Source organism: Salmo trutta, chromosome 25 (assembly GCF_901001165.1).
Source record: "Salmo trutta chromosome 25, fSalTru1.1, whole genome shotgun sequence".
Taxonomy (NCBI): domain Eukaryota; kingdom Metazoa; phylum Chordata; class Actinopteri; order Salmoniformes; family Salmonidae; genus Salmo; species Salmo trutta.
Window position 1 is genome coordinate 24,365,242 of NC_042981.1, and position 14,581 is coordinate 24,379,822.

At 42.7% G+C, this 14,581-nt stretch overlaps 1 protein-coding gene across 14 annotated transcripts in view; it reads left to right on the forward strand.

Annotated features, from left to right (window-relative positions):
* The first annotated feature begins 682 nt into the window (after window positions 1–682).
* The window catches only part of LOC115162224 (kinesin light chain 1), a 39,242-nt gene continuing 25,343 nt past the window's right edge, over window positions 683–14,581 (forward strand). For 13 of the 14 annotated variants that reach the window (XR_003869501.1, XR_003869502.1, XM_029713330.1 and 10 more), the window contains exons 1-3: window positions 739–1,167; window positions 13,802–14,069; window positions 14,330–14,560. Coding sequence is in view for 12 of the 14 variants with exons in the window: in XM_029713330.1 (XP_029569190.1) it covers window positions 13,803–14,069; window positions 14,330–14,560 (498 nt within the window). In the remaining 2 variants the exon portion in view is untranslated. The other variant, XM_029713324.1, reaches the window with a different exon arrangement.

Below are 14,581 nucleotides of genomic sequence, written 5' to 3' on the forward strand. Positions count from 1 at the left end.
TGGTTACTACATGATTCCATATGTGCTATTTCATGGTTTTGATGTCTTCACTATTATTCTACAATGTAGAACATTGGAAAAATAAATAAAAACCCTTGAATGAGTAGGTGTGTCCAAACTTTTGACTGGTACTGAATCTAATCAAAATTATGGAGTTGATTGATTGATTGTTGTATGATAGAGCTTTTGTGCATATACATTTTATTAATTCAACATGTTAATGACAACACTTTATTAATCTATATATATATATATATATATATATATATATATATATATATGCTACAGTAAACAATCGATGGCATTGTCGCAATGTTATTGTCGCTTCCCCTTTAAAGGAGCAATCAGCAGTTTATACATCCGTTTTTGGACTTACAAATTAATGATATGTACCCATTGAGTCTTGACTGGCTCATGAGCTTATTTCAACTGTCCTACCTAATCAGAACCCAAAATATAAGTGTGTTTACTACACGTTTTATAAACAAAGTAAACGAACACTATAAAACCTCAAAACATGGTTAAAACTATAATTTTGAAATCATGGATTGTCGGTCCTTGCATCCATAGCTTTGTTTATGAATTTGAGAGTGGTACATTTCTCCAGCCCCATCACTCATCTTTTTTACAAGAACAGTGGATACGCTTTGTGATTGTTTCTACTCCTGATTGCCGCTTTAATCTAAATATGATGACATCATGATCAAGGAAGGGAGCTGGGTCGCGAGGAAGGTAACGCCATTTTCGCACAGCGTTAGTCCGACTAAATGTGTCTCTAAAGACGTTAGACCTAGCTGGTTAGTTACATTAAATGAAAAGTAGCTCGTGTATTTAGCTAACTTGAAAGATCATGTAACACAGGCGAATATATGTCATTTTTGTTTCGCAATCTCTTGACGTACTTTGGTATGTAGTCACCGACGATGCAGCGATAAGCAATCACATTCGCGGCGTGACAGCTAGGTTAAGGTTAGCTAGCTAAACTGCATTGGTTTGGGTATCTCCAGTCAGTAAGGAAAAAAAGCGCAAGATATTAAATAGTTAGCTGAGCTAAGTTTTTATAAACAGTTAATAACTTGGTCTTTGAGGTATACAACATTTCAGTTTTGAATCAGATTGAAGTCGGACTAACACTTTACTTGGGGGCAACGGATGTTCAATAGAACGGTAAGATTGACTGGCTGGGATTGTCTGTCAGTGGCAGCTAATGTTGACTACCAGCTAGCGTTAGCTAGTTAGATGCCGAACAGACTTTTGCCGATATCATTGCATCTAGTTAAAGCAATCTCTTTCTGTTCAATTAACAGAAATGCATTTAATCTGAGAAATGATAACATGTTGCGTACAGCATGTGGCTAGCTAGCTACAGTACACTTGTTATTGATTTATCCTGAGATTAGGTTGTTAGGAGTATTCAGGAAGTTTATGCTAGCTAGCTACAGTAATTTATCTGTTATAAACACAAACCACGCACTAAAACTGCGGCTAGCTAGGTTTGAGGACACTTAACAGGTACTACCGATTCCTCCATTTATAGCATATGAATAGTTCATTAGATAACCGAGAAGGGGACCTTAATGAAAACAGTTCAGTTGGCCAAGTATCTATGTGTCTACAGTAGCTAGATATATGTTCTCTTCACCCTCTGAGCTACTGTTTTTTTCTGTGACTGCTTGCCTAGCGTTGATGGTTGTCATTGAAATTCAGGATGGATGTTCTGTAGGAGGACTCTTGTGCCCTCTGAAAGTGTGTGTGTGTTGATCAGGAGTATGTAGACGCTGTGGTGACTAGGGATACTGAACCCAGTGTATTTTGGCTGGCAGCTGGGGGTTTGAAAGTCAGGTGGCTGTGAATGTGAATTCTACTAGGCTGTGTGGAACTGAGGAACTTGCCACTATCGTGGAGTCTCAGAGCTGGCAGATGTTTTGTGTAGTTTTTTTCTTCATTTTTGGATTAATAGTACAGCTGAAGTAATACTATACACACACACACTGTACCTACCCCACACCACCAGTACCCACCCTTCATTTATTGCTTCTCGAGCTGCATTGAATTACCAAAAATATCCATGGGTCCACACATGTTTACTGAACTCGCAAAAATAAGTGAAGGGTTGTTTTGAAGCTGATTATGTCCTGGCCTGAGTGTGAAGATGGCCCAGGGCAAAGTAACCATGCAAATCCCTTAGACTGGAGCCCAAGGGAAGCTGCCATCTATAAATTGTGGATGCTGCATAGTACATGGATAGAACAATGACACACACACACACTGAAGGCCCTGCCTGTTGTTTTAGACACTGTTGTGGTCAGTGTGGGGTGGCTGGTTGGGTGGGAACGTTTCTCTCAGTATCCTTGCTCCGGAGTCACAGTTAATGATTATCAGCTTGCACAAGGCTGACTAACCCTATGAGTAGTCTTACATAATCTCTACATCTTAATACAAGAATGTTCACCAGTACAAGCACTGTGTTGGTTCCTCTTTTTCACTGATTGGATTTTGCTTTCTCTGCTATAGTGGAGGTGTTATAAAACCTAGCCGTCAAGCAGGGAAATGGTTCCAATTGTTTTTCCACCATTAATATTTCCCATAGTGGATTTTAGAAACACTTAAAATAAGGACTGTTTTTTGTGTAGGCTTATCCTGGTGTGATGTTTTGATAACCATGTAAACCTCTCTTGGACAGGGGGACATTTATCAATATATCCAGATCTATTTACTCTCAGATTCGAAAATATTAATTAGCATCAAAGTAGACATCATGCAAAACTACAAATCCCTGCAAGCTCCTGCACGTCATCTCTAGCTGACACCTTTGCTAACAGGTATTGTGTCAATTTAAAACTTGCACAAGACAGTTCTCAGAATTGTCCTTTTAAAGAAATGTAGCCAATTTATTCATTACTACATTTAGCTAACATTAGTTTAATCCAGAGATTTGGCAGTCTTGTCCAGATCATGGCATTTGTAGTTCTTTATGATAGCCACATTAGAAGCTAATTAGCATTTATTTTTTGGGGTGTAAATACAGTCAAATATATTGATAAAAGTCACCGGCCCATCAACGCGGCTAATTTTAGAGTCCCCCATCTTGGCGATATTGAGACATTTTTGCATTTTAAGCATATTTTCTGCCATTCTATACATTATTCAATGGAGTTGATTTTTTTGTTGCAGTTTTAAAGCTAATTTCCTGCAGTTCTATGCATTTTTCTATGGCTCATGCTTTGTTCTTTTGCTTAAACATATACTGAGCCAATCAGATGTTTTATTATTAAGTTATTGACAGTTACAGTTGAAGTCAGAAGTTTACATACACTTACGTTGGAGTCATTAACTTATTTTTCAGCCACAAATTTCTTGTTAACAAACTACAGTTTTGGCAAGTCGGTTAGGACATCTACTTTGTGCATGACACTAGTCATTTTTCCAACAATTGTTTACAGACAGATTATTTCACTTATAATTCACTGTATCACAATTCCAGTGGGTCAGAAGTTTACATACACTAAGTTGACTGTGCCTTTAAACATCTTGGAAAATTCCAGAAAAAGATGTCATGGCTTTAGAACAGTGGTTCTTAACCTGGGTTCGATCGAACCCCAGGGGTTCGGTGAGTCAGTCTCAGGGGTTCGGCGGAGGTCAAGACACACACCCGACTCATATGATTCGTGATGACACGCCCCGCTTGGCCATCATTGGCTGCAGGTGATCACGCAACATCGCTTGGCCTATCTGTGCTGCAGGGAATTTGGCGCGCTCAGTAGTCGAATTGTGGTACGTCGTGTGATTTCTTTCTTAATATTTTAATCCCTTCATACTATGTCGAGCAAAAAAAAGAAAGTGGTCGGACGAATATGTACAATATGGATTCACATGTATAACGGAACGTGATGAGAGTCAGCGTCCTAACTGCATGATTTGCAAAGCCAAGTTGAGCAATTCTAGTCTAGCACCGGCAAAACTAAGAGAACACTTCCTTAAGCTGCATGGAGATGGACAATACAAGAACACAACGCTCGCTGAATTCAAGGTGAAGAGAGCCATTTTTCCAATTAAGAAGGTTTCGGTGAATGCGCATATGAAACTGGTGGGGGTCAGTACCTCCAACAAGGTTAAGAACCACTGCTTTAGAAGCTTCTGATAGGCTAATTGGCATAATTGTAGGTGTGATGTATTTCAAGGCCTACCTTCAAACTCCGTGCCTCTTTGCTTGACATCATGGGAACATCAAAAGAAATCAGCCCAGACCTCACAAAAAAAATGGTATACCTCCACAAGTCTGATTTATCCTTGGGAGCAATTTCCAAATGCCTGAAGGTACCACGTTCATCTGTACAAACAATAGTATGCAAGTATAAACACCATGGGAACACGCAGCCGTCATACCGCTCAGGAAGGAGACGCGTTCTATCTCCTAGAGATGAACGTACTTTGGTGCAAAAAGTGAAAATCAATCCCAGAACAACAGCAAAGGACCTTTTGAAGATGCTGGAGTAAACGGGTACAAAAGCATCTATATCCCTTTAAAACAAGTCCTATATCGCCATAACCTGAAAGGCCGCTCAGCAAGGAAGAAGCCACTGCTCCAAAACCGCCATAAAAAAGCCAGACTACAGTTTGCAACTGCACATGGGGACAAAGATCATACTTTTTGGAGAAATGTCCTCTGGTCTGATGAAACAAAAATAGAACTGTTTGGCCATAATGACCATCGTTATGTTTGGAGGAAAAAGGGGGAGACTTGCAAGCCGAAGAACACCATCCCAACCGTGAAGCACAGGGGTGGCAACATCATGTTGTTGGGGTGCTTTGCTGCAGGAGGGACTGGTGCACTTCACAAAATAGATGGCAACAGGTAAGAAAATGATGTGGATATATTGTAGCAACATCTCAAGACTTCAGTCATGAAGTTAAAGCTTGGTCGCAAATGGGTCTTCCAAATGGACAATGAACCTAAGCATACTTCCAAAGTTGTGGCAAAATGGCTTAAGGACAACAAAGTCAAGGTATTGGAGTGGCCATCACAAAGCCCTGACCTCAATCCTATAGACAATTTGTGGGCAGAACTGAAAAAGCGTGTGCGAGCAAGGAGGCCTACAAACCTGACTGTTACACCAGCTCTGTCAGGAGGAATGGGCCAAAATTCACCCACCTTATTGTGGGAAGCTTGTGGAAGGCTACCCGAAGCGTTTGACCCAAGTGTCGCCACCATGCTCGATGCTATGTACAAGGACCGCTACTTCGATGCAGACAAGAAACAGGGTTTACGTGAAGTGTTACATACACAGCTGGACAAGATAAAAACGAACACAGTGACAATGCGCTCCGAGGAAGAGGGGCCACGGACAGACAGAACTGAAACTTCACAGCTTGACTTATGATGAAATCCTGGTTGAATGAAACGACTGAACAAGGAAACAGCACAGCAAGTAAGTGAAATAGGTTTTGATTATGTTTTACTGGTAATGGGGACATACGTAAATGCCAACAAAATAACTTTGGTGTGTGTGTGTCTGTGTGTGTAACCTTTTTATTTAACTAGGCAAGTTGGTTAAGAACAAATTGTTATTTACAATGGCTGCCTACCCCGGCCAAACCCGGACGGCGCTGGGCCAATTGTGCGTTGCCCTATGGGACTCCCAATCATGGCCGAATGTGATTCAGCCTGGATTCGAACCAGGGACTCTAGTGATGCCTCTTGCACTGAGATGTAGTGCCTTAGACCTCTGTGTGTGTGTGAACTATTTAACTGTACTAGAATGCTTAAAAGGCCGCTAAAATTGTAAATATTGGTATTGTTTATTTATTTTTTGCCAATATTGGTGTCGGCCAAAAATTTCATATCGGTGCATCACTAGTTATGTGTAAGTTCCCACTCTTGGCCAATTTCAATGCTAGAAAAAAGTATTTCCCAGGTATTTTTAGTACCTTCTCAGATAAGTGATTTTATACTTTATGTAAAATTAAGAGGATGTTGAAAATGGGACATTAATAACTAACATCTTATGTTTCTCCGAGACGTAACAAAGAAACTGACAACATAGAGCTGGCGGGATTTTCCATGCACCAGCAGAACAGAGACGCTCCTCTGGTAAGACCAGGGGTGAGGGTGTGTCTTTTTGTCAAATACAGCTGGTGCGCGATGTCTAATATTAAAGAAGTCTAGGTATTGCTCGCCTGAGGTAGAGTACCTAATGATAAGCTGTAGACCACACTATCTACCAAAAAAGTTCTCATCTGTATTATTCGTTGCCGTCTATTTACCACCACAAAGCGAAGCTGGCATTAACACCGCTCTCAACCAACTCTATAAGGCCATAAGCAAAGAAGAAAATGCTCACCCGGAAGCGGCGCTCCTAGTGGCCGGGGATTTTAATGCAGGCAAACTTAAATCAGTTTTACCACATTTTTACCAGCATGTCACATGTGCAACCAGGGGGGAAAAATCCTAGACCTCCTTTACTCCACACACAGAGATGCATTAAAAGCTCTTCCCCGCCCTCCATTTGGCAAATCTAACCACAATTCTATCCTCCTGATTCCATCTTACAAGCAAAAACTAAAGTAGGATGTACCAGTGACTCGCTCAATACGGAAGTGGTCAGATGACACGGCTGCTACACTAAAGGACTGTTTTGCTAGCACAGACTGGAATATGTTCCGGGATTCATCCAATGCCATTGAGGAATACCCCACCTCAGTCATCGGCTTCATCAATAAGTGCATCGACGACGTCGTCCCCACAGTGACTGTACGTACATAACCCAACCAGAAGCCATGGATTTACAGGCAACACCCGCATCGAGCTAAAGGCTAGAGCTGCCGCTTTCAAGGAGTGGGAGACTAACCCGGACGCTTATAATAAATCCCCCTATGCCCTCAGACTAACCATCAAACAAGCAAAGCGTCATTGCAGGATTAAGATTGAATCCTACTACACCGGCTCTGACGCTCGTCAGATGTGGCAGGGTTTGAAAACTATTACCGACTACAAAGGGAAATCCAGAAGCGAGCTGTCCAGTGACGCGAGCCTACCAGACGAGCTAAATTCCTTTTATGCTCGCTTCGAGGCAAGCAACACTGAAGCATGCACGAGAGCACCAGCTGTTCTGGATGACTGTGTGATAACGCTCTTGGTAGCCGACGTGAACAAAACCTTTTAAACAGGTCAACATTCACAAAGCCACTGGGCCAGACGGATTACCAGGACAAGTACTCAAAGCATGCACGGACCAACTGTCAAGTGTCTTCACTGACATTCTCTCCCTGACCAAGTCTGTAATACCTACATGTTTCAAGCAGACCACCGTAGTCCCTGTGCCCAAGGAAGCGAATGTAACCTGCCTAAATGATTACCGCCCCGTGGCACTCACGTCAGTAGCCCATGAAGTGCTTTGAAAGGCTGGTCATGGCTCACATCTGCATCCTCCCGGACACCCTAGACCCACTCCAATTCGCATACTGCACCAACAGACCTACAGATGACTCCACACCGCTCTTTCTCACCTGGACAAAAGGAACACCTATGTGAGAATGCTGTTCATCGACTACAGCTCAGCGTTCAACACCATAGTGCCCACGAAGCTCATCACTAAGCAAAGTACTCTGGGACTAAACACCTCCCTCTGCAACTGGATCTTGGACTTCCTGATGGGCCGCCCCCAGGTGGTAAGAGTAGGCAACAACACGTCTGCCACACTGGTCCTTAACACCGGGGCCCCTCAGGGGTGTGTACCCCTCCTGTATTCCCTGTTCACCCACGACTGCATGGTTAAACATGACTCCAACACCATCATTAAGTTTGCTGATGACACCGTGGTAGGCCTGATCACCGACAACAATGAGATGGCCTATAGGGAGGTCAGAGAACTGGCAGTGTGGTGCCAGGACAACAACTTCTCCCTCATTGTGAGCAAGACAAAGGAGCTGATCGTGGACTACAGGAAAAGGTGGGCCGAACAGGCCCCCATTAACGTCAATGGGGCTGTAGTGGAACGGGTCGAGAGTTTAAAGTTCCTTGGTGTCCACATCACCAACGAACTATCATGGTCCAAACATATCAAGACAGTCATGAAGAATGGACGACAAAACCTTTTCCCCCTCAGGAGACTGAAAATATTTGTAATGGGCCCCCAGATCCTCAAAATGTTCTACAGCTGCACCATCGAGAGCATCCTGACCGGTTGCATCACCGCCTAGTATGGCAACGTATCGGCATCTGACCGTAAGGCCGATGGGTAGTGCAAATGGCCCAGTACATCACCGGGGTCAAGCTTCCTGCCATCCAGGACCTATATAATAGGCGGTGTCAGAGGAAAGCCCATACAATTGTCAGACTCCAGTCACCCAAGTTATATACTTTTCTCTGCCATCACACGGCAAGTGGTACCGGAGCTCCAAGTCTAGGACCAAAAGGCTCCTCAACAGCTTCCACCCCCAAGCCAATAGACAGACTGCTGAATAATTCATAAAAATCGCCACCGGACAATTTACATTGACAGCCCCACTCTTGTACACTGCTGCTACTCGCTGTTTGTTTGTTACCTATGCATAGTCACTTCGGCCCCACCTACATGTACAGATTACTTCAACTAGCCTGTACCCCTGCACACTGACTCGGTGCCTCGTTATTCTTAGTTACTTTTTATTATTACTTCTTAAGTTAGCCTACTTGGTAAATATTTTCTTCTTCTTGAACTGCACTGTTGGTTAAGGGCTTGTAAGTATTTCACGGTAAAGTCTGCACTTGTATTTGGCGCATGTGTCAAATAAAGTTTGATTTGAGATTCATGTGCTGAAATATGCACGTAACATATATTTTATGGGGGCTCATTACTATTTCTTGCCAATTGAAAACATGAGTTTTTCATGCTAGCTGTCGTGTCGACATTTGTCACACAGTAGCAACATAACATGGTGAACTACTACAAGATAATATATTTCAGGGAGTCACAGTTTGCATTTTGTCTTATTTTACTGTTAAATGAACCTCGCATTGTTATACATGGCATTTTTGTAAATTTTATATTTGTCTTGGGTGGGCTTCAAAATGATCATTACTAGAGGTCGACTGATTATGATTTTTCAACGCTGATACTGATTATTGGAGGACCAAAAAAAAGCCGCTACCGATTAATCGGCTGGAATTTAATATTTTGTATTTTTTTTATTATTACTTTTTTTTATAAATTGTATTTTTTAAATGTATTTGTAATAATGACAATTACAACAATACTGAATCAACACTTATTTGTAACTTAATGCATCAATAAAATCAATTTAGCCTCAAATAAATAATTAAACATGTTCAATTTGGTTTAAATAATGCAAAAACAAAGTGTTGGAGAAGAAAGTAAAAGTGCAATATGTGCCATGTAAAAAAGCAAACATTTACAGTGGGGGAAAAAAGTATTTGATCCCCTGTTGATTTTGTACGTTTGCCCACTGACAAAGAAATGATCAGTCTATAATTTTAATGGTAGGTTTATTTGAACAGTGAGAGACAGAATAACAACAAAAAAATCCAGAAAAACGCATGTCAAAAATGTTATAAAATGATTTGCATTTTAATGAGGGAAATAAGTATTTGACCCCTCTGCAAAACATGATTTAGTACTTGGTGGCAAAACCCTTGTTGGCAATCAGAGGTCAGACGTTTCTTGTAGTTGGCCACCAGGTTTGCCCACATCTCAGGAGGGATTTTGTCCCACTCCTCTTTGCAGATCTTCTCCAAGTCATTAAGGTTTCAAGGCTGACGTTTGGCAACTCGAACCTTCAGCTCCCTCCACAGATTTTCTATGGGATTAAGGTCTGGAGACTGGCTAGGCCACTCGAGGACCTTAATGTGCTTCTTCTTGAGCCACTCCTTTGTTGCCTTGGCCGTGTGTTTTGGGTCATTGTCATGCTGGAATACCCATCCACGACCCATTTTCAATGCCCTGGCTGAGGGAAGGAGGTTCTCACCCAAGATTTGACGGTACATGGCCCCGTCCATCGTCCCTTTGATGCGGTGAAGTTGTCCTGTCCCCTTAGCAGAAAAACACCCCCAAAGCATAATGTTTCCACCTCCATGTTTGACGGTGGAGATGGTGTTCTTGGGTCATAGGCAGCATTCCTCCTCCTCCAAACACGGCGAGTTGAGTTGATGCCAAAGAGCTCCATTTTGGTCTCATCTGACCACAACACTTTCACCAGTTGTCCTCTGAATCATTCAGATGTTCATTGGCAAACTTCAGACGGGCATGTATATGTATTCTTGCGCAGGGGGACCTTGTGGGCGCTGCAGGATTTCAGTCCTTCACGGCGTAGTGTGTTATCAATTGTTTTCTTGGTGACTATGGTCCCAGCTGCCTTGAGATCATTGACAAGATCCTCCCGTGTAGTTCTGGGCTGATTCCTCACCGTTCTCATGATCATTGCAACTCCACAAGGTGAGATCTTGCATGGAGCCCCAGGCCGAGGGATATTGACAGTTCTTTTGTGTTTCTTCCATGTGCGAATAATCGCACCAAATGTTGTCACCTTCTCACCAAGCTGCTTGGCGGCGGTCTTGTAGCCCATTCCAGCCTTGTGTAGGTCTACAATCTTGTCCCTGACATCCTTGGAGAGCTCTTTGGACTTGGCCATGGTGGAGAGTTTGGAATCTGATTGATTGCTTCTGTGGACAGGTGTCTTTTTTACAGGTAACAAGCTGCGGTTAGGAGCACTCCCTTTAGGAGCACACTCTTAATCTCAGCTCGTTACCTGTATAAAAGACACCTGGGAGCCAGAAATCTTTCTGATTGAGAGGGGGTCAAATACTTATTTCCCTCATTAATTAGTAGTATTGAAGAAGTGGGCTTATTTGGAATATGCATGGACTGAAAGGGTACATTCACCACACATTAAGCCCTGCTTGGACTTTTCACATATTTTATCAAATATTTGTCATATAAAAGTCAAAGATTCAAATGAGAGATTAATCTTACATTTTATCTCTACTTTTATTACAAAAATTAAAGCAGTACATGTTAGAAATGTGAACTTAGATGTTGGTGTGCTTAACAGCGCTGTGCTTCAAGCATTGCTAAGAGCTGCTCGCAAACACAGTAAAGTGCTGTTTGAATGAATGCTTACGAACCTGCTGCTGCCTACCACCGCTGTCAGATTGCTCTATCAAATATCAAACCATAGACTTAATTATAATAAACACACAAATACGAGCCTTTGGTCATTAATATGGTCATATCTGGAAACTATTATTTTGAAAACAAAAAGTTTATTCTTTCAGTGAAATACGGAACCATTCCGTATTTTGTCGAACGGGTGGCAACCCTAAGTCTAAATATTGCTGTTACATTGCACAACCTTTAATGTTATGTCCCTATTATGTAAAATTCGGGCAAATGAATTACGATCTTTGTTAGGAAGAAACACAGTTCGCAACGAGCCAGGCGGCCCAAACTGCCGCATAAACCCTGACTCTGCTTGCGCTGAGCACAAGAGAAGCGACACAATTTCCCTAGTTAATATTGCCTGCTAACATGCATTTATTTTAACTAAATATAAAGGTTTAAAAATATATACTTATTTGTATTGATTTTAAGAAAGGCATTGATGTTTATGTTTAGGTACATTTGTGCTATGATTGTGCTTTTTTCACAAATGCGCTTTGTTAAATCATCACCCGTTTGGCGAAGTTGAATTAGGCTGTGATTCGACGATAAATTAACAGGCACCGCATTGATTATATGCAACGCAGGACAAGCTAGTTAACCTAGTAATATCAACTATGTGTAGTTAACTAGTGAAGATTGATTTTTTTTTTTTTACAAGATAAGTTTAATGCTAGCTAGCAACTTACCTTGGCTCATTGCAGCCACAAGGTCCTTTTGACGCTGCACTCGCGTAACAGGTGGTCAGCATACCACACAGTTTCTTCATGGATTGCAATGTAATCGGTGTCCAAGAAGGCCGATTACAGATTGCCTTGAGAACTTGAAATCGGCCCTAATTAATCGGCCAACCTCTAGTACAGAGGCCCATTATCAGCAACCATCACTCCTGTGTTCCAATGGCACGTTGTCTTAGCTAATCCAAGTTTATAATTTTAAAAGAAGAGAGAAAACCCTTTTGCAATTATGTTAGCACAGCTGAAAACAGTTGTGCTTATTAAAGAAGCAATACAACTGGCCTTATTTAGACTAGTTGTGTATCTGGATCATCAGCATTTGTGGGTTTGATTAGAGTCTCAAAATGGCCAGAAACAAAGACCTTTCTTCTGAAACTCGTCAGTCTTCTTGTTCTGAGAAATAAAGGCTATTCCATGTGAAAAATTGCCAAGAAACTGAAGATCTTGTACAATGCTGTGTACTACTCCCTTCACAGAACAGCGCAAACTGTCTCTAACCAGAATAGGAGTGAGAGGCCCCGGTTCACAACTGAGCAAGAGGACATTAGTGTCTAGTTTGAGAAACAGATGCCTCACAAGTCCTCAACTGGCAGCTTCACTAAATAGTACCCGCAAAACACCAGTCTCAACTTCAACAGTGAAGAGGCGACTCCGGGATGCTGGCATTCTAGGCAGAGTTCCTCTGTCCTGTGTCGGTGTTCTTTTTCCCATCTTAATCTTTTCTTTTTATTTGCCAGTCTGAGAGATGGCTTTTTTTTTTTTTTGCAACTCTGCATTGAAGGCCAGTATCCCGGAGTCGTCTCTTCACTGTTGACGTACTATTAAATGTTCCCAAAATTTAAACGATGATGGATCCTCCAATTCTGGTTTATCGATCCCACCACTCGCCATCTACATAGTTCCCGGCTTCGCCTCACAAAAGGATAGTTTGAAATCCGCCTCTTAAGATTAGAATTTTGATTACAACATGCACATAGGCTGTAGTTGTTTTAACGGAATAGCCTATGTTTTTTTCAGCTCATATTTACGAGGCAGTGGCATACAACGCAGCGTAGGCATAGCCTATAGGCCTAGTGTTTATATATTTTTTGATGTATTCATTCGGGTTTCTGATGTGTGAATCGGGCATAAGGTTTCTGGTTCGAATCGTAGCCGACTAGGTAAAAAATCTGTCTATGCCCGTGAGCAAGGTACTTAACCCTAATTGCATTTGGCGCGTCTGCAAAATGACTAAAATGCACAATGTAAATCAATGTATGTGGTGATAGTCTTTGAGTTGGACCTTTACATCTATTCATTGAGCGTTATAAAGGTTTATTCGCCAGGTGGGAGAAAGATTTGGGAGGGCCTGGATTTGCCAGTGCCAGCGCATTTCTCAAACATTGTGGTCCAGAATGCTCCACTGCCCCCTCTGTCCAAGGTTATTTACGTCATCAATACCTCAGCTTGGCTCTGTGTTTGAACAGGCAGAAGTCAGAGCAGAAGGTCTTCAAATACATTGCCCAGACACCTTTCTTTCTCGACTTACCATACATCACGGTCTGTCTTCAGCACAAAAGCCCTGCTTGTATGTGTGTCATTGGTTGATAAGCACAAACCTAGTTATTTCCCTGACGCAGACACACGGAGGAGCATATTGATTGAGATGGGCTAGATTAAAGTGGATGTTGGAAAGGCTGTCTGATGATAAAATGTAATACCGCGCCCAGCCGCGGGGACAGAAGTTATATCAAGCAAAAGTGTCTGAGTCTCTAACACAATGGATACAGGTCAAATGTAAACAAATATGGTGTAGGGCTAATGCATTTAGCAACAGTGAATTAAAGGGACAGTATATTTATAATGTACTTAGGCCAGGGTATCTGTACTTCTGACAACTAAATCCATTCCTCTTCTTTGTGTCTGGTACAGGATGCGTGAGAACATGTCCACCATGGTGTGTTTGAAGGAGGAGGAAGACCCTGGGGAGAAGCTGTCCCAGGATGAGATCATCTCCAGGACCAAGCAGGTGATCCAGGGCCTGGAGGCTCTGAAGCAGGAGCACAACTCTATCTTGGAGGGCTTGCTGGGCACGCTGCGCTGCCTGAAGCGGGAAGACCAGGGTGTCCTGGTGGAGGAGAAGTCCCTCATGATCCACAAGTCCCTGGAGATGCTGGAGCTGGGCCTGAGCGAGGCACAGGTCAGTACACTGTTTGTCTGCTACACACTTCTGGACCTGGGGGAGCTGGAGCTAGAGCCCTCTGGGATCTGATCGAATTAACCTGCAAATTAGACAGCTAGATGGAGAAACCACAGCCACCTACTATTTCAATGGTCTGAGTGTCAGTAAACTAGACTGAAACAGAGGATTATTCATTCATTTACCACCAGTGTTCTCAGTGTTCTTCCTCGACCCCTTGCCTCACCGCTACCCCTGTTCCCCTGCTGTGTTTGTCCCAGGTGATGATGGCGCTGTCGGGCCACCTGACCTCTGTGGAGTCGGAGAAGCAGAAGCTGAGGGCACAGGTTCGTCGGCTGTGCCAGGAGAACCAGTGGCTGAGGGACGAACTGGCGGGCACCCAGCAGAAGCTGCAGAAGAGTGAGCAGAGCGTGGCTCAGCTGGAGGAGGAGAAGAAACACCTGGAGTTCATGAACCAGCTCAAGAAGTACGACGAGGACCTGTCGCCATCGGTGAGTTAACCCACACCATAC